Source organism: Eublepharis macularius, chromosome 5 (assembly GCF_028583425.1).
Source record: "Eublepharis macularius isolate TG4126 chromosome 5, MPM_Emac_v1.0, whole genome shotgun sequence".
NCBI classification, from domain to species: domain Eukaryota; kingdom Metazoa; phylum Chordata; class Lepidosauria; order Squamata; family Eublepharidae; genus Eublepharis; species Eublepharis macularius.
The window spans coordinates 20580826-20600882 of NC_072794.1; the positions used below are offsets into that span (position 1 = coordinate 20580826).

A 20057-nucleotide genomic window follows, 5' to 3' on the forward strand; every position below is an offset into this window, starting at 1 on the left:
GGCGGGGGGGGGGGATGGCCACCTGCTCCGCACCTGATCCTGGCTGGGTGAAGGGGGGGCAGGCATTGTCACCTGCTCCACTCCTGATCCCGGCCAGGTGAAGGGGTAGGCATTGCTGCCTGCTCCATGTATGATCCCAGCTGGTAGGCATTGTCACCTGCTCCGCTCCTGATCCCAGCTGTGTGGAGAGAGGAGCAAGCATTACCATCTGCTCCGTGCCTGATCTCAGCCAGGTGACGTGGGGGGGCCACTTGCCGCCTGCTCCACTCCTGATCCCAGCTAGGTGAAGGCGGGGGGCAGGCATTGCCCACTCTCTGCTCCTGATCTCAGCTAGGAGAAGGCAGGGGGCGGGCATTGCCACCTACTCTGTTCTTGATCCCAGCTGCGTGAAGAGAGGGGCAGGCATTGCCATCTGCACCACGCCTGATCCCGGCCTGAGCTTCCTGCTGTGGCGTGCTCTCTGGAGGTCTGGCTGCCCAATCTGGGCTTCCCTCCACAGCAGCATTGTCTGGAGGTGCACCAGCGTAGGAAGTGAGTTGTCTTGAATACGCTTAGCCTTTTATATAGTAGGATGATGCTAACGCATAAAATAACAGCTGTTGAGTATTGGAGAAGAAAAAATAGGAAAAAAATGTTATGAGAACAGTGGAATCCATTTGTTTATTGGAATCAAGCTCATAGAACCAACCAACCGTGTTCAGCAAGAGATGCTTGATGTATCTTTCCATCTGTAAACTTAAAAACTTAAACTTAAAAAAAAAAGGGTAACTAAATGGCGCCTCCACTTCCAAAGGCTACCTCTGAAAACCTCTTTTGGTTGGAACAATAAGAGAGGGTTGTTCCCTTCATATCCTGTTAGTGGGCTTTGTATTGGGATAACTGGATGCAGGACTAGGTTGACTTTCTTGGTCTTGTTTAGGCAGGCTCTTCTTTATTGCTTAGATAACAGTCATAGCCCAGCAGCGATGATTTCTCAGAATGGAGACCCCAGCATCAAAAGCAGCCCTATGTCAGCAGATCAAGGAAAAAGAGTTTTCTTTAGGCTCTTTTAGAAGCAACCAGCAAATCTCTCTTGAAAACAGGAATCTGGATTAAAGAAGCTTTTGGTCTGGTCCTGCTAAGGCTCTTTATGTTCTTAAATTCACGATAATTTGTATAAAAGGAGGGCACCTATACAAATGAGCAAGTTCAGTTTCCATCTGGGCAAAACAGCCATTGTAAGAACAGAAAATATCAGTCCTCAGCTAGAATCATAGGGTTGGAAAGGATCTCTAGGGTCATCTAGTCCAGCCTCCTGCACAGTGCAGGAACTTCACAACTACCTTCCCCCCTACTGCCCCAGTGACCCCTGGTCCATGCCCAGAAGATAGCGAAACACCTTCAAGATCCCTAGCCAAACTGGACTGTGGAAAACAGACATCATGTTATTTTTTGTCCATCCAACTGTACATTAAGTTGACTGAGGACGGCTCCCCCAAGTAATCCATTATTGAATGAGGCTTACTCCCAGGAAAGTAGAAAAGAGCAAGAGTCCAGTAGCACCTATAGACTAACAAAATCTGTGTTAGAGTATGCACTTTCATGAGTCACTCAGAAAAGGTCATACCCCACCACAGATTTTTGTCAGTCTTATTGGAGCTACTGGACTCTTGCTCTTTTCTACTGCTACAGACAAACATGGCTACCCATCTTGATCTATCTCCCAGGAAGTGTTTTCAAGATTCCAGCCAGCAAGCGTTCTTTAGACTTGCATTATCTAGGATAGTACAGCTCTTCAACGGAGACAGGGAAGGAGGTTTACAAAATTGCTGCAGCATCCCGAATGAAGGCTTCCCCAAGCCATGGCCCCATCTGCCCTTTTGCTGAATTGCATAAGCCAGTCTCAAAGTGGCCTAGCAGGGCTTTGGCCTCTGTTGCAGAAGTTCCTCAGAGGGGCTTGGTGTCTTCCGTGCCAGTAATATTGATGGTGCCAATTGCCTTTGGTAAGGCACAGGCTTCTGTGTAACCCAGTCTTTTCAACAGCCATTGCAGTGTGTTGGGCAGGGCAGGCGACCTTTGTCTTTCATGAAGCAGCCCCTGCCAGCTCAAAACTAGGCTTGGTCTCACCTTGGTGGCAAATCTAGGCCTAATTCCTTGCCACTTCGGATGAGATACAGCCAATCCCTCATATGCAAAAGAAAATTGTTCCTAGATAACTCTCGTCTGGAAGATGGCTAAGCTAGAATCTTCTACCTGCCAAGGCATTTTATACATGGGGGCAATTTTAGAATGGAGGAGGCCTCATTCATGTACCACTCCCCACTCCCAAGTCTACATTCCACAGACATCAAAAATGAACATGGCAAGGAAAATCTAATTCTTTGCCCTGTGTTGTTAGACTTCTATGTACAGGGAACTTTTTTTTTTTTGGTATGGAGGAAAAGCTCATCACTTGGTTCCAATTTGAAGTGGAACAACCCAGAGGCCTGGTTGCTCCCTCAGCGAGAACGTGGCCTACACAAAGTGTAGCCTTCGAATAATTTCCAAGCAGCGTGCACATCCCATATCTAAAGCCACAGATAAGAGTGGATGTCGTCTGCCCATTTCTGTAGATCTTTCTTTAGCTGCAGCCTCCTCTAGTGTAGGTAAATAATCAAAATCTATCCCACAGACAGCATATCTGTAGAAGAGCACCAGTGTGCTGGTTTCTTTAGTGGACTGACTTTGTCCCATTAACAGTTTCCTCGCCAAATGCTCCTGAGAAGGATCTACTCACTTTCTCGGCATCATTCCTTCACTCAAAACCAGCTTCCCTAAACCTGGGAAGGGAAGGGGGAAGACAGCATGCGCCCTTCCTCCAACCAAGCTTCCATTTATCAGAGCTCACATATCCCCTAAAGTCCGATTGACCTAACACAGCAGGGAAACAAGGGACTCCCTTCTTTCTGATCAAGAGGGAAACATCAGAAAACAGTCAAAAGAATTTTATTATCCACATTTTTAGAAATATGAAAGGAAAAAAATATTTAACAGATTTTTTTAAAAGGACAAGGATGCCTTCAACTGCTCGTTTTCCTTGCCCTAGGTGAGCCCAAGGCACCATTCTCCCTGCTCCCCCTTTGGGTATTTTCCCTGGCAATTCTCAACAAAGCAGCTCCATCATATCTGAAGCATGAACCACACTCTATCCGTGCCTTGCTTTCCATGTTACTGGATGCCCCTCCTGTAGAAAGAGGGCCTTACTCTACCCCTCAGTCTACAGATGTCACTCAAAAGCCAACACACAGTTATGTGCTCCAAGCATGGCCAGAGTACTCCTTTGGAACGGTGGTTGTGCTAAGCAACCAGCCGCCCAGGGGGACAGCATCACTGTCCCTTTTCAGAGGTGTGTAGTTGCCATAGGCTTTCCTGTCACCCGGAGGTGGTTACAGAGCTTGCCGATGGTTTTGCACTAATCCACCTTCTGTGCAAAATGAAAGCATCGTGCTGTCATGAATATGGATCTGCCTGGAGCTGGCAAAAGTGGGTCGCGCCCCGGAAAGGAGAGGCAGACTGGGTGGCTCCTAGGAGCTGGGGGAAGAAAAAGAGGGGCCCAGAGTCCAAAAAGAGACTTTCTTTGAGCCAATCCAGTGACCTTTGGAAAGAGTAGCCCTTCCACTGAACAGCATGGATGAAGCCTGAGCATGTCAGGCCTGCGTTCATCTGGTTCTATGAGAAGTTGGAAAATGAACTCTTCAGCCATTGGGGTCAGGGAGAGCTGAAAGGGGGCAGACTGTACGCCCTTCTTTACCACCCCCGCCCCCCACAGGAGCCATTGTTTTTGCCACAAGAATGGCTTGAAGGATTCTAACGGATCCCCAATAATTTCACTGTTCTTTGTCTCTGACACAATTGGTTTACCAGATTCAAGTGGATCTCCGTCTCCTTCTAACCAAGGCCCCGTCACAGAAGTTCCTATCTGACGACCCTCTTTTGCTTTACTCCTGTCACAAGCATGCAAAATTAATGATAATTAAAGAACCACCCTGAATTAAATCACTTTTAAAAATCCAAAATGTGAGCTGTCAAACTCACTCTAGCTACCTTCCCGCTCCGACTAGCTCACAAACCCTATCCACACAATCACTAGTACCACAAACCAAGAGTCCTTTTTTTTTTAAGAAAAAAAAGAATGCTCTGATTTGCAAAGTCACAGAAAAACGGTCTTTACTATTATGGGCTGCCCCCCCTCCCCAACACACATGATCACAAACCCCTTCCAATAAGGTTCTCCGATTGACTGTTCTGTGTTGCACGCCAGTGAACATTACCCAAACAGGAGAATGAATGAACGGCATGAAAGTCCCAAGCTTGCAGGAGCCAGAGTCAGCAAAAAGGTGACAAGGTGTTTCTTTAAAAAAAACACACACACGCATACTGCACACGCCCCATTCCCTCTTATTTGTTACAGAAAGGCTTACAATGAGTATAAACCTAAAATCAGTTGATCACACCATTGTGACTGGATAATGGCGCTCTATCCAAGCAGAGCGCTCTTCCGATCAACAGTGCTTCCTTGGGTGAAAAGAGGGAATTAACAGCGCCAAAGGGGCGGTCAATGTTCAGAAGTCCCAGAGAAGGATCGATGCAGGTTTGTGATCTGAAGCTTGCTGGCTCTTCTGAAGAAACCCACATGGGAGCACAGCGTGGAGGGAGGGAGAGAGGAAGGGTCAGCTACGAGAAACTGTCTCTAACATGCAGGTCGTATCAAGTTTGGTTCCCCACCCGCCCCCTTTTCCCTCTTGGGTTTTTTCCAGCTGGAGAAATGGCTTTCCAGTTGCTTTTTTTTCATTTTCTCCTGCAGCAGAGGACCCATTTCCAACAAAGACCGTCCCTGAAACAAAGATAATAAATAATAATATTCGATTTATATACCCTCCTTCAGGACAACTTAACGGTCACTCAGAGCAGGTTACAAAGTATGTTATTATTATCCCCACAACAATCACCTTGTAAGGTGGGTAGGGCTGAAAAGCTCTGAGCGAGCTGTGGCTGACCCAAGGTCACTCAGCTGGCTTCAAGTGGAGGAGTGGGGAATCAAACCCGGATCCCCCAGCAAAACTGCCTAAGGACCTGTAGCTGGAACAAATGCAGATTTCTCTCTGCTCCTTCCCAAGCCTCTGATAACAAGAGCTTCAGCTTGGCAGCTGCCTCCTCTTTACTGTTCAGAGAGGAGAGGAGAGTACGAAGAGACAGAAACAAGCTTACTCACTGCGCACCATGTAGAAAACGACAGTGGGGGGGGGGGGCGCTGACCGCCTCGCCTGCTTACCTGCCACCTTCTTCATTCCTGCTGCTCCTCATTGCTGGCACTGGGGGTCCGACTTCGAATCTGACTGCGCAGCTGCTCTATGAGTTCAGGGTTCTGCTGTTGCATCTGCTGGGCAAACTGTTGGCCTCTGGGGCAGAGAAAGAAACACAGGCAGAAGGACGTCAGGCAGGAACAAGAATGCAGCCGGTGGACAGCCAACCCCTTCTCAGAGGGTAATGATGAGAAGGGCAACTCCCAAGGCTCGGAGCACACGGGGAGGCACAGGGAGCCCCTGGCCCGTTTGTTCAACTCACGCTTGAATAAGGCTGGCGAGGTCATTGGGGGAAGCGGCAGCTCCGGGCGTCGCCATGGGATTGTTACTGCCAGAAATCATCCCTGACATGCTACCAAAAAAAAACAGGGAGCAATTGTTATGCAGGATTTTTTAAAAAAATTCAAAGCATTCCCAAAGTGACCTGAATTTCCAAGTAATCCACCCTACCCACTCTCAGCAAGCCTGGACCATTTTCAAGAAGGAGCCGTTTTGTGGACAAGGCTGCCAAGATAGAATGGCTGCAGCGAAACCCTGCTGTGGAACCGACAGGGGGCTGCTATTGAAGGCAATTGGGGAACTTCATCTTGATACAAAATACAGCAGCCAGATAGATGACAACAGTCATTTGTAGGAAACACCTCTTACCAATCTTGAAAGAGCTGTACTTCCTGCTGATTCGCACCTGGACATGATACAAAGCATCACCGTGCAAACCCTCGACGATTTGCACCAAGATACTTAAAGGACAGCTTGCTCCCACATAAGCCGGCCCATCATCTGAGATCATCTAGCTATGTGGGTGAGCACCAGAGACAGGGACTTTTCTGTGGTGGTGCCTTATCTCCGGAATGCCCTCCTCACAGCCTTTGGTCAGGCATTAAGCCCATGACACTTTTGGTGCAAAGCAGAGGCATGCTTTTCCCTCTCAATTCTTCTCCCCCGTTCCCGAGCCTGCCTCTTCATGTTTTAATATAGTTTTACAGCAACCTGTGGCTCAGCAGTAGAGCTTATGCTTGGCGTGCACAGAATCCCAGGTTCAATTGCAGCCATCTCCACTGAAAAAGACTGAGCACAGGAGGTAATGTAAAAGACTGCCAATCTGCCTAGACTGTACTGACCTAGATGGAGCAAGGGTCTGATTCAGTACAAGGCGGTGTCATTCTTTACTACTACTGGCCATTTACAATCCAAGTGTCAGTCCATGTGCCCCACAGAGGTCAAGCTGGAGGTTACCAGAGGAAGAGCCTTTTTAGTGAGGGCAACCAGGCTCTGGACCTCCCTGTCCATTCAAACTCATTATCATCCCATGGGCCTTTCACACCTAACTTCAGCAATGCTTCCAATGGCAGTCGTGCATCTTAACTCCTGGTTCTGTGTTACTGGTCTCATCAGTTTTAACTGGAAGCGGTCTGCAAGTTATCTTAAGACAGGATAAACAAGAAAAACAAGGCACCAGCACTAAACTAAGAACACGCACCTCAAAAAGCATGCGCGCACACGGGCGGGGGACGGGGACGGGCAGGGCAGTTCTCCATACTTACAGCTGCTGTACTTGTGGGTTGTTCATCAGGTTAGACGCCTGTTTAAAGGAGAGAGGAGCGGGAAGCCTTTTTTCAAAAACTGGGGCTGCTGACTGCAAAAATTAAGCCCCCCGCCCCCAAAAGAAGCTCCTCCTTTACTCAGACATGAAGAATTCAGTTTTGGAAGAAGTTCAGGCCAACCCAAGTTGGGACAGGCTTAAACGTATGGAACTGCCTTACTGTGTCTAGCCGAGCCCCTAGCAATTCCTCCCCCGTCCTCCCTTTTAAAGAACAGGGGTGGCTGAAGGTCGTGCCGGCCAGAGCAGAAAGCAGAGTCCTGAGTCTGAGTACTGAGAGTGGCAGCAGGAAGCCCTAGGATTAGCAAAGGGGGCGCTGCATATCTCCTCCCCCTTAAGAACTGACAGCCCATCCCACGGTGGGCACAGTCTGGCAGACATCTACCCCCTAAAGAGAGCCGAGTTTTAATAGCCCTACCCTCAATCGACCAAGAAAGGCAAAAAGCACGCTGTGTAATTTGCCAGAAAGGTTGCAGATCATTTTGGGTTGGGGGGGGGGAACTGCTCAAAGGACATACTAGTAGTAGTTTTAAACTGGGCCGTGCTGTGCTGGTGGCAACACTTGGTTTGATTGTGGAATACACCCTCACCATGAGGATTGTTTCCTGGGGTCGCATGTGACAACCTAGGAGTTGCCTGGCCATTCTGGAGAAGGTAGGATATGAATTCTCTTATATACATAAAGTGGAGAGAATCCAGCTGCCAGAGCCCTTTACTTGCACTATGCTGAACAGACACTCTGGCATTGTACCATGACTACAGCTGTCTTGGAATACAGCCAAGCAGAACAAATACTAGATGTGGGCACAGACAAGCACAACAGGGTAGGGTGATGTGGCTGGAATGCCAAGCAGAAATCTGGTGTGTGCCAAATAGGACCAAAGGCTTCTTGCTACTGCAGAAGAAGGGCACTGGCTCAACCCAATGAAACCGAGGCACATTCACGAAACATGTGGGTCGGCTCCTCCTGGACCGCAGCAATCGCTACGTTGCCAGCTACAAACATGTAGCTAGAAAAGTGATGGCGCCATGGGAGCGAGGGGTGGCCTTAGTGAGCCTGGAACACTGGGGAGAAGTCCAAGATGGGGCCCAGGAATCACCGTCACCCTGTCCCTACCAAAGCTACCCCAGGCTCAAACAAGGAGCAGCCCTCACCCTATGTATGACGGATGGGTGCAACAGCCGTCAAGCCAGCCAGATGCTGCCCAGGCAGTGGAGGGGGCAGGTGCACGTGCTGGCCACTGCGCTGGTGGGGGTAGACAATGGCAGTTAGCCCCCCCTTCCCCTGGCCAGACCCAGGCAGCTGCCCTGCATGCCTTGTGGCTAAGATTGTGTCTGCTTGGGGGTAATGCCTCCAGCTTCTATTGAGGAAAACAAGAAGCAGGGAAGATCCAGCCAAGAGTTTCCTGCTCTGCAGCCATCAAGGGAAGTGATCAGACACCTCTTCAGGGTGCTTGGATCTGGCTGCAGCTGAGCACTTCCCCAAGATCATTTGTATTCAGATTTAATTGTCATTTCTACTGGCTTATGATTGCTGCAAGCCACTCCAGAAACTGGGCTTGGCTGAAAAAAGCAGGATCGAAACTACTGTCAGAGTTGTCTTAAAAATGTCCTCAGCATAAGCACCCATCCCTCAAATACAAACGCTGCAAAAGGAAAATAAAAATGAAGAAGGTGGCCCACGAGGGGCCAGCATCTCTAGTGAGTCCCAGCTGCACCTTCCAAAAGGGCCTCAAGGGATTTAATAAATTGCTCTTATGATTTTTGCCATCAAGGACTCCCAGCTTACACAAAGGAAGCCAGGAGCAGTGGGGATTTGCACCTTTCTGCTTTATAAAAAGTGATCCTACAGGATCCTCTTTCAACGGCGACTACTTCCACACATCATTGGATGTTGTGCTGCAGTCGTGGTTCACCACTGGATTTTCATGCGGAGGCAAGACAATCCAACTGCAAATCATCACCATTTCTCATGATGGTAGAGACGGAGCCTGTTGGATTGGACCTCTGCGGGACCACTCCGCTAGTGGGAGGGCTTTCCTTCAGGGCAAACGGCCTTCCCCCTCCACAAAGCAAGAGGGTCTGACTGAAAGCTTCTTGAATGAAGGGGGAAAGCACTACCACTTGTGTAACAGATCCGTACAATCCATGCCCCACACACAAAAAGGAGTTTGCTACTTACCATGCTCATGAAGCCCGGATTGTTGAGCAAGCCAGCTAGATCGAAGCCTCCGGCGCTGCCCGTCTGCAAAGAAAACAAAACAGAAAAAACACAGGCCTTTACACCGTGGCCTGAAAGATTCCCCTTTCCGCTTCCTCCTTTAAAAGTTTTTAACCTGATGAAGAGTTCTGGAGAACTCCAAAGCTTGCACAGTCTTTAAAAAAAGGTATTACAAGGACTCTGGTTTGGGATTTTGCTGACTTTTTTTTCTAATCTGGAATAAAGATTCCCCAGCACTCTGTCAAATAACTTGTTTCACTCCCAACCCCATAAACCCACGTATTACTCTGGAGCATTAGGAGAACCATACAAATCAATTTCACTCAAACGGACCCTGCAAATCAGTCTTGTTAGCATTCAGAGTCTATGAGAGGCTGCCCAATTGGAGGGCAGATCCCCTGGAAAGGGCGTACTTATTTCACTTCCCCTGTAAGTGTGCTACGCTCCGAAAGACTTCTATTCATCTCTGGCACGCTGCAGTCTTGACTGCAGAAGTCAACCCAGATGCGCATCCCGGTAGACTGGGGAAGTACCAAACTCTCTCTCTCTCCTACCCTCAGCTGTTATCTTGGACTAGATTTATCAGCTAACCAGACTCTGACTCCCTCCCTCAACTGTTATCTTAGTCTAACACCTATCAGCGGCTAACAAAATGCTCCCAGGAAGCCCATACACAGGCTGTGAAAGTAACAGGCCTTCCCTATCTGACTTCTAGGAACTGGCATTCGTAAGTATGCTGCCACTGAACACAGAGGTTCCATTTAGCTTTCATGGCGAAGGACTCTCAATAGACCTTTTCTCCTCCATTAGTGTATTCAGCCCTTTAAAGAAGAACGTAAGACCCTTATTAGGCCCACCCCAACCAGCACCTCGATAGTGACGTCTCACAGGCAGAGGATTCAATTAGCAATTATGCCCCAAAGCTGCTGGCAGAACTTGCCCACTCTGTGAACTTGTCTAAGCCAGTTTGGTACAATGGCTAGGATTTTGGACTATGATCTGGGAGACCCAGGTTCGAATCCCTACTCTGCCATGGAAACCTTGGACCAGTCACACACTTTCAGCCTATCCAGATCTCACAGGGTTGTTGTGAAAATGATGTGGGCCATTTTGGATCCTCATCGAGGAGAAAAGCAGGGTATAAGTGAAACTGAAAAAAACACAGAAGCTTCCCCAGGAACGGAGGCCAACGAAAGCATCCGCAAACCCACCGGACTCGGTGCTTCTTTCATTTTCTGCTCGGTTACTTTCAGGTTCGACTTGTACGTTTCATTGTCAGGGTCCAGCTCCAAGGCTTTTCTGTAGTAGATGGTAGCATCTGAGAGTTTGTTTAGACTAGACAGTGCTAACCTGCAGAACGACCCAGGAAGAGAACAAGAGAGCCCAGTCAGTTGTCATCTGGCTTGTGCAAACTGTCATTTACAAAAGTCAATCCTTTCCTCTAGTTAGGCAACAGCTAAAACACACGCACACGAAATTGAAGGTTTTTTGCTTTGGACGACGCTCGGAAAGGAAACAGAGGACAAAAGACATGCACGGACATCTGGAGTTGCCTTACACCGAGTCCAACCACCAGGCCACCCAGCTAAGTAAATTCCTGCCCTGAGCGGCAGCAGTCTTCCAATGTGTCAAATGTTGAAAGATCTTCCCCAGTTCCTGGGATCCATCATTAGCTGGGGGTCGAACCAGGGACTTTGTGCACTCAACGCAAGCACTCCTCCACCAAACAGACTGATGTATCAACTTCATAGGTTTATGTGCGGGGAATGCCCACCCCAAGCACCTGGCATCCTCACTCTGGGAGGGGGCACCCAGCTGAACTCAGACTCCAGGCAGGCTCATACGGGTAGGGGCAAATCCATCAGGTGTTTCGGTCCTCAAGCCCTTTTAAGGTTTCATATGGAGAACGCCTGAGGGTCTGTCCCGATACCCCAGATCAATCAAGTTCAGTAACGAACTTCAGCTACAGTTGAGAGATGGACGATTGTGGAAGACAAGAGTATGTTATGTCGCTGCCCCGCATTTATGAAACTCCACACTGTTACAACCCGATCTCTTTAGATGGGCTAGTACGATTTTCCTTTCCAAGTGGAAAGCTGAGCGTGCATTTCTTTTCCTTGCCGAGCTGGTTCATACTTCGTTTTGACAACTATCGTGAAAGCAGGTTTACTATGCTGTGCTTTATGCCGAGCTGAAAAGTAGATTATAAATCCACAAATAAAAACGCCCAGCCAGAGGCCACGCAAGGTCAGTAGAGTGCAAAATGTGATCATTTACCACTATAGATGTGCTTCTGTTAAGTCAGATTTTGGGGTATCAAGCTGGAGACATTAACAAGACCTGTACCCAGAGTTTCAGATTCTCTCTGCAAAAAAAATTGTCCTTCCCCCTCTGCTGCAGTACAAAAATAAACCCTTTGGCTTCTGCAGTACAGCCAGTAATGATTCCTGCCCACACTGTCTATAGGAAATACACAACGACAGGGGTGAAGAACTAATCGACCCCTCTCTACTGCACTTGCTGCTCTCTATTAATAATATGGGAGAGGATGAATCTACACAAGGGTCACCTGGCAGCCAATGGGTTGGGAAATCAATCAAGGGAAAGGCCTACCCCATTCTGCCGTAAGCTTTACTGTATTTAGGATCGATGTTTATCGCCCTTTCACAGTCTCGAACTGCTCCAGCGTAATTCCCGAGTTTGCTGTAAGCGGCAGCCCTAGAGGGAAGAGAGGAAGAGAGAGTTTCCCAGCAGAGTCCTGGATCATCATAACATAAAGTAACTAGAAGATAGACACAAGACCTCTCCTTGACATTCCACTCCTAGGAAAAGTTATAGTTCAGATTACGCCTTATATGCCAAAATGTGTCTACGAGTTAATCTGAAAGACCAGAGGTAGTAGTAAGCTGCAGTACTGCAGCCCAAGCTCTGCTCACGACCTGAGTTCGATCCTGGCGGAAGCCGGGTTCAGGTAACTGGCTCAAGATTGACTCAGCCTTCCATCCTTCCAAGGTTGGTAAAATGAGTACCCATTTTCCTGGGGATAAAGTGTAGATGACTGAGGAAGGCAATGGCAAACCTCCCCGTAAAAAGTCTTAAGGACAAATATCAGTACTCTTAACTTAAAGAACATTTCAACCAAGCATGTACAAAACAGTAAATAACTTCAAAGTATTACATACCAACTGGAAACCTGAGAGGTGCTCTCAGATTCGTTTGTGCTACCTTAATTATTTCAAAAGAAGACCAGTGAAAAAAGCAGGAAGGGCATCATAAACAGGGGTCAGGAGCAGATTTTTCTGCATGGAGTGATTCTGGGAGACTTTTTGTATGAGATGCAGAGGATCTTTCTGAACATCTTGAAATTTGGGCAAGATTAAACCATCGTCTTGACTATGAATTAGTCTAACTTCCTTTTAAAGCCCGTGGACTTCCCCACACCGTGTGACAGCAAGTTCCAGACACCGGTGGCACCTTCTGCCACGTGAGACACAGGCACTGCCATCAGTTCAGTGGAGTGGTAAGGATAAGATTCTACAAATACCCCCCAGGACCAGACTAGTCGTTCACCTAGTCCAGCATCCTGTTGTACACAGCGGCCAACCCGGAGGGGCAACAAACAGGATACGCTGGCCCAGGCCTTCTTCTTATGCTGCCTCCAAGTCTCAGGGGTTCTCTTGACTCAACATGGCTTGCAGCCCCTGGTGGACATCATCACCCCCATAAATCTGTCTCGCCCTCTTTTCAAGTTATCTGTGCTCAAAGCCACCACCACATCTACCAATAGTGAATTCCACAATTTAATGACTGAAGAATTTCCTTTTGAATCTATTGCCTACCAACTCAAGCACCTTCAAGTTCCACTATCACAGGCAAGGGAGAAAAAGTTCTCTCTACCCACCTTCTCCACTCCATGCATAGTCTTATCCTGGCCACCCCGCCCCCCCCCAGTTCTTTTTCTAAACCCCAAGCTCTCATAGGAAAGGAGCTTCAGCTCCTTTAGTTATCTTGGTTGCCATCTTCTGCACTGCTCTGTGGTATCTTTTTTTTAGCTATGACAATCAGAATTGTACACAGTATTCTAAATAAGGCTACACCACAGTTGTGGCAGAGGGCAACAACCCAACGGCTACGCATCAGCTGAAGCAACAGGTTCCCTGATCCATCACCACCCCGACGCAAAAGAGTCCAAACAGTACAACACAGCTGTTGCAGATGGCCCCCTTGCCAAGCATATAGACTTCTGACTTTACAAATGACACCTCCTGCAGGCGATAGGTTTTCAACCCCACTGTTTACAATATGTCTCCCCCCGCCCCGTTGAAATATCTGCCAAAGCAAGCTCAAGCCTAAAAAAAACCTTATAGCTTAATAAATCGGTCCTGCTTTAAGGATATTACAAGACTGTATCTTTTTAAAAAAAGAACTTCATCTGCTAAAGGTCTCTGCCTAAGGGGCATAAAGGGCACCTATCAAAGAGCAGGTTAGTAAGTGCTTTGATCCTCCTCTGCCCCGTTCACCTGTTGCAATAGTACACCGCGTTGGATGGGTTCAACTCGATGGCTTTCCCGTAGTAGGAGATGGCGCTTTCGAAGTTCTCCGACTTCATCTGCTCATTTCCTAGCAAGAAGGAAAAATGGTCTATAGAACTTATGCGGGCCTCAGACCCACCGGGGGGGGGTGCTCCTAGACACTTGGGAAAGAAGAGGTCCCTCCTCTCTGGCTGGTGTAGCTTCCTTGTACAGGATAGCCAGCAAGGACAAAAGATTCTGCTGCTCAAATGTCTTGGCTCTTGGTCCCTTCAGGAGGTGAACCAACCAAGTTGACACTTGAGTTGTGAGGCAGCACCTCCGCCTACCAAGGATCTAACCCCCCCTCAATGATCCCATTGGCTCTCTACGCCTGCTGGAGCCCCCAGGGAAGGAGAGAGAGAGGCTTGGGAAAAGAAGAGCGATCCCTACCTTCTGTTTTCAGCCTTTCTGCTTCAGCCATGTCTTCTTCTGAGGGAGTGACCGGCTCCGAATTTGTTCTGCTCGGCTGGGGCTCCTGAAGCAACAGAGGGAGGCAGAGAGGCCAGCTTGGTACAAACTGTCAAGAGTCATGAAGGTTCTGTCGCCTAGCAAGTCTCAGGGACTCCTTTTCAGCAGGCACAACTACCTCTCCTCCCCGGCCACCTGCTGAACCAGCCCAGCAGCTGAAGGCCTCACATCTGAACAGCTATGGGGCTGTGAAGAGTGGGCACCAGCTGGAGGGTACTGCAGCCACTGCAAAGCCCTGAACACTTAGCTGAGAGCACATGGCTGCAATACCCTCTGATAGGCAAAAGCAAAGCTGGACAGCCAGCCCCAAGGTGGATGTATCGAGCACCACACTTGCCAGAGGCCCCACCTAGAATCCACGCTCCTATCACCTCTGCTTCCATGGCCTATACCTAGCAGCCTTTATTAATTTTTTAAATTTTTACTTTATTTATACCCCACCTTTCTCCCCAGAGGTTACCCAAAAGGGCTAACGTCATTCTCCTCCCATTTTATTTTACAGACCTGTGCAACCTCTGGTTCCTACTCCAATCAACTTGTCAGTGTGGGGGATAGGGCAGGCTCAGTAGGAAAACAGCTCACGTCCATTGCCTTTGCCCATGTTCCCCTCCCTCCCCTCCACCCAATATGTACCTTAAATCCACACAGTTACTCTATCCTGGAGGTTTCTCTTTTCCTCCTGCTGGTCCCAGACGCCCACCCCACCCCTGCTGAACCTGAAAAAAAGCCCACCTTCGCTGCTGCAGCGTCAAAGATTTCGGGAAGGGTCTGAGAAATGGCCAAGGCTTTGTCATCCATGGACACCCCAAAGGCTGTCTCTAGGCACTGAATGGCAACTAGAGAAAAAGAAATCGAGGAAGAATGGTTAGCTTTCTTGCTTTGGAAGACGCCAAGCAAACTGAAGCATCCGCCTTCCCGGAAAAACCACGCTCTTTCCCCTGCACGGCCTCTTCCAGGTGAGACCATCACAAAGGAGTGCAGAGAAGATAAAGCATCACCTCTCACCTGTGAGAAAGGCTAGAGATATTGGAGCATATTCGTTTAGGAGTAGGGTGAAACAAAAGATGACAGGGGTGTATGTGAGAAAGCGGAGGCTCTTCTCACCAAAAAATTTGTTGTCAGGAAGAAACTGACTGAAGGTAAATTTAGGATAGGCGAGGAAACAAACTCACTACACACAGGGCAGAATTAACTTGCGTGACTCATCGACTCCGGAGTCAGAGCTGGTTGCTCCCTTGCATGGCTTCAAAAGGGAGTTAGATAAATTCATGCAGGATGCAGGGTCTACCAATGAAATAAGGTAATGGAACCTGCAGATTCAGAGGCAGTCTACCTCTAAATTCTATTTGCTGGGGGCACAGCATGGCTGTCGATTTTCTGCCTGGCTTGCCAGTGGAACAACTGGTTGGCCATTGTTAGAAACAGGAAAGTGTACCAGATCTTTGATCTGATCTAGCGTGGCTGCTCCTCCAACAGGGCTGGGATTGTACTCCCTTCTACCAGGCATCCCCACTCTCCAGAGAAGCCCCAAGAGGCATCCACCCATTCCAGTGTCAGACTAAGATCTGGGAGACATAAGTTCAAATCTCCACTCTGCCACGAAGCTTGCTGGGTGTCTTGGGCATGATGCAACCTGGGCGCAGCACACGCACACACACCCTGCTGCGAATCACCTACCTTCCAAGCTCTCTTGAGCATCGGGCGAGAGGCCCCCGTTCTGCAACTGATCCTGTAGGAACTGGATGATCGAGAAGGCGAGGCGCTTCTTGTCTGCCATTCTGCCGCTCTGGGTGGCCTCTCGCCGCAAACTTCCTTTGATTCAGAATAAAAGCAAAGAGGGCAGCAAAAATACGACAGTAGTGTGAACAGGGTTTTAGAAAGGCAGTCTGCAAGATGGAGCTAGACAGACACATCGAAGCGGAAGAGATAAGTGGAAAGCAAGATTTCAGTCTTAAGCAACTGGTACCCTGCCCAGATATTCAGGTTTTTTGCTTTCCGTTTGCCACCAGCAGGGTAATTTCTAAACAGACACATGCTGGAAATTCTTGTTGTGCAGACACCCCACTTTTCCTCAGGGGGTTCTCAGGTCATTCCTTCCCCCCAGTGCCCAATCCAAGCATTGACCACGCCCAGGAATGCTTTTCATTAAAAATGGGTGCCACATCACACCTGGTCGAGCTGTACTACGAAAGACAAACATTTACACATTTTTTCTGTGAGAAATCCTCCTCCTTTCAATCCAAATGCCAGGGGCATGGTTTCTCATCAGGATAAGAAACACTCTGCATGTGCTCAGGGGCACTATTACTCTGCACAAAAATGCAGGGATGAATTCTGAGGCTGCTGGTCAGTAGACGAGACAGACTGGAGACATATGCTTAGGCTTGCTTGGGCACTGTTTTGTGTAAGGGCAACCATCAAATCCAACCTACTACAATAAATGATCCTCTATGTAGAATCCCTGCCTTTCTCTGCCATATTATCAAGGCCACTGTGTGGCACACCCCGCTGCAGAAATACGCCCCCCAATCCAACCACTCCCATAATAACAATTGTAAAACATGCAGGATTTTTTTTCCTTTCTGTGAGGTTACAGAGATAGCCAACATGGTTAAGTACAGAGCAAAACCTCTAATTTCAAATTCACCTTAGTTAGAACAGGCATGAAACTAGGGGCCGCCGAGCAAAAGAACACAGAAACGCAGGCCTGACTGAGGTGTTGCCGTGAAAGTCAGGCTTTTCTATGCTCTATCATTTAAATTTAAATAACTACTTCTGTCAGAGTATCTGACAGAATCTCTCTATTGCAGTTCAAAGATTTAGTCCTCACAGATATCTGGGCTATACCGCATCAGACTGCGGTACCCAGCAAATTAGCACCATTCTACCTAGACATCTCCCCAGGGCTTTTTTTCTGGGAAAAGAGGTGGTGGAACTCAGTGGGTTGCCCTCAGTGAAAATATGGTGACCCCGCCCCCTGATCTCCAGACAGAGGGGAGTTTAGATTGCCCTCCGCACCGGAGGGCAATCTAAACTCCCCTATGTCTGGCGATCAGGGGGCGGGGCCACCAGCCATGTGACCATTTTCAAGAGGTGCCGGAACTCCATTCCACTGCGTTCCAGCTGGAAAAAGCCCTGCATCTAAAAAAGCCCTAATCTTCTGGGAGCAGGGTTGGGTTTTTTTTCTTGGTAATATTTTCTTCATTTACTTGTTTAAAAGATTTCCATGCTACCTTTCCACCCAGCTTAGAGCCAGTGAGGCAGCAAACATTTCAAACATTAAAACAGCATTTCAGAGAGAAATACTTGAAATAATTAAATTGAAAGTACGAACACAGAGGTCCACAAACAGGGAGAAAGGCGAACAAGAGTTAGTGAGGGAATGCCAAACAAAAAAGTCTTCACTTGCTGGCAGGACACAACTATAGAGGGAAATGGATATCTTTTTCTGGGAAATATGTTCCAAAGTTTTAGCGTCACTACAAAGATCACCCTTTCTCAGGTTGCCACTGGTGACATATCTATCCTTAGATGGCACGGGCACCTGAAGCAGGCCATCTGAAGATGGGTAGGCTCATATGGGAGATGGGTAGGCTCATATGGGAGACTGGCTCCAAGCTGTATATAGCACCTTGAACTGGGCCCGGAAGCCAACCGGGAGCCAGTAGAAATGAAGCAAAGCTGGAGTGATATAGCAGCAGCATTCTAACAGAAAACTATCTTGTCAGGAATAAGAACATTAGCTGAACTCCCATCCTGACATGCTAGCTTTCTATATGCAGAGATATTTTGCTTTGGAGGGTGGAATGGAGCAGCATTCTGCAGAACAAGATTAGCCGGTCACCATAAATGTTCTAACCTAGCCCTCCTCTGATTTGCTAGTGTTCAACGCTCGGGGATATTTTTGTGGTTAATGGCAGAGCGCTCCGTCGCAAGAGACCCTTCTTATAGTCTCAAACAGCCCAGCTTAATCACAGATTTAAACACTTAGCGAGGGCAAGGCCTTAAAGACAGTTCTTGAACGTTCCAACCCTGAACACCCTAACCCTGATTTCCCTTCCAAGAAGCATATTTAGAACATGACAGACTTAAAACAGGGAGAATGATGAAAGAAAGTCTGGGCTTCAGTAATGCATGAACTCTGAAAGCAAACGAGGAGTTACAGAGTTACGGCATCTGAAATAGCAGACATTCTTCTAACATCATGTTTGGGATGGGAATAAGGGATGACTCAACCCATCAAACCCCTGACCGAAATTAAGCAAGCGTCATTACATGCATCCACATTACCGTACTTAGTTTTCTTTAGATTTTAAACTCCTGGGGACAGAGATCCTTTTTCCTAGTGTCAGTATGTTCTTGCCCTCTCCCAACACCTATCTCAAATGCAAACTGTCCCCATGGCTTATGGCAAAGTTTGCCAACTTTCTAGGACAAAGAGAGGTAGGAGTGTATGAGTGCGTCGTAATGCTGTTGCTCAGCAAAAAAAACAAAATGCCCCAAATTCAAGACATAGTGGAGGGGGGGACAGAGTAGTTGGATGAAATGTAATAATAATCTGTGCTTATATACCACTGTTCTAGACAGATTAGTGCCCAACTCAGAGCAGTGAACAAAATCAGTGTAATTCTTATCCCCACAATACAGTTGGGGAGCTGGGGCTGAGAGGAGTGGCTGACCCAAGGCCACCTACCGAGCTCATGGCAGTAGTGGGATTCGAAGTAGTAGAGCGCTGATTTGGAGCCCAACCTCTTAACCACTATGCTACAGCATTTAACTTCGTCACTATCCCACTATATCTATAGAGACCGAGAAAGGAAATAAAAGAGGGATTTAAACGGATTCTTGGGGTGCGATGTGATGGTAGGTTGGCGGGGTACTTTGAGATGCAGGAGAAGCTAGTTTACTACTAGATCCAACTTTTGCCCAGGCAGAAATAATACACATCCCAGATTGTTACACTGCACACCCACCATGCATGTGACTGATAGTGTCAGAAGATAGCTCTGGGCTGGCTGCAGGTGGGGCACCCAGATGCTTCGCAGCACAGAGTCTATGCCATCATGGGAAGAAGGGAGGGAACAGGGACCCCAAAGTCTTGACAGAAGCACTCCACCCTTGACAAAAAGGGTGTCCAACACGCACCACATAGAAGTACAGTCACATAGAAAAGCTGCATCTGTTAGAGTTCTGACTGATTCAGGAACAGCATTCTTTAGGGAAAAAGGAGGTGGCTCCCTCTAATATACAAATCCTTTCTACCAGAGAGAGGAGCAGACATCCAACAGGCACAGTTCCTTTCACCCCTTCTGAACGCCTTGCTACAGTGAAAGGCTGCATCTGTTGGATTTCTGTTATAGAGCAATCTCTCCCCACTCACCCATTAGGAAAAGGGGGGAGGGGGCCTCTCTGGAAGGGATCCCTAAAGCAAGGACCTTCCCCCTACCAAGCAACCTACCCGTGGCTTGCAGGGGGGGAAGCGCCCCCTCCCTCTCTTTCAGGGTGCCTGAAGACAGAGGGCGGAAAGAGGTCAGCAGAAACCCCACTTCCAAAGCCCCCCATGAGAGGCTGCCTTTTCTCCCTTATATTTAGAAGCTCCCTTCCTTTAAAAAAAGTGGGGAACCTCCCAGGGCCCCCCAGCCAAAAACAGGCCCTCCAACCTGCAGCCCATGATGCCTTGGGGGAGCACCCAGCACCCCTTTGCCCCCTTCAGAGAGGGCTCCTCCCCCTCCCCTACTCACCAGCCTTCAATCGCCCCCCAGCAGCGAAGCAACCAACAATCCCGACTACGCATGCGCCTTTCAAGGGCCCTTGTCTCGTTCTTCCTCTGTCCGCCCAACTGCGCAGGCGCTGCTAGGACGCTAATACGCCTGCGT

At 48.3% G+C, this 20057-nt stretch overlaps 1 protein-coding gene across 2 annotated transcripts; it reads right to left on the minus strand.

Moving 5' to 3' along the window:
• Positions 1-2948: 2948 nt before the first annotated feature.
• On the minus strand, positions 2949-19999 carry SGTA (small glutamine rich tetratricopeptide repeat co-chaperone alpha). 2 transcript variants are annotated; one of them, XM_054980535.1, is made up of 12 exons: positions 19923-19999; positions 15859-15993; positions 14914-15017; positions 14104-14188; positions 13663-13762; positions 11756-11860; positions 10354-10492; positions 9104-9166; positions 6866-6903; positions 5584-5673; positions 5291-5417; positions 2949-4852 (listed from the first exon to the last, which is right to left on the minus strand). In XM_054980535.1, exons 2-11 carry the CDS (start codon positions 15956-15958, stop codon positions 5303-5305), a joined length of 939 nt encoding a protein of 312 aa, XP_054836510.1. In that variant the 5' UTR covers positions 15959-15993; positions 19923-19999; the 3' UTR covers positions 2949-4852; positions 5291-5302. The 2 variants fall into 2 exon arrangements, with proteins under 2 accessions (XP_054836510.1, XP_054836509.1); XM_054980534.1 differs by having other exon boundaries at positions 15859-15989; positions 19923-19987.
• Between the last annotated feature and the right edge of the window lie 58 nt (positions 20000-20057).

Bases quoted from the DNA above. Each gene is read 5' to 3' on its own strand.
- SGTA (XM_054980534.1), bottom strand. From the start codon at position 19,975: ATGCGTAGTCGGGATTGTTGGTTGCTTCGCTGCTGGGGGGCGATTGAA. The intron at 11,861-13,662 runs GTGAACGGGGCA...TCTTCCCTCTAG, and splicing joins GCGGTGTACTATTGCAACAG to GGCTGCCGCTTACAGCAAAC. The intron at 9,167-10,353 runs GTGGGTTTGCGG...TTTTCTTTGCAG, and splicing joins TGAAAGAAGCACCGAGTCCG to ACGGGCAGCGCCGGAGGCTT.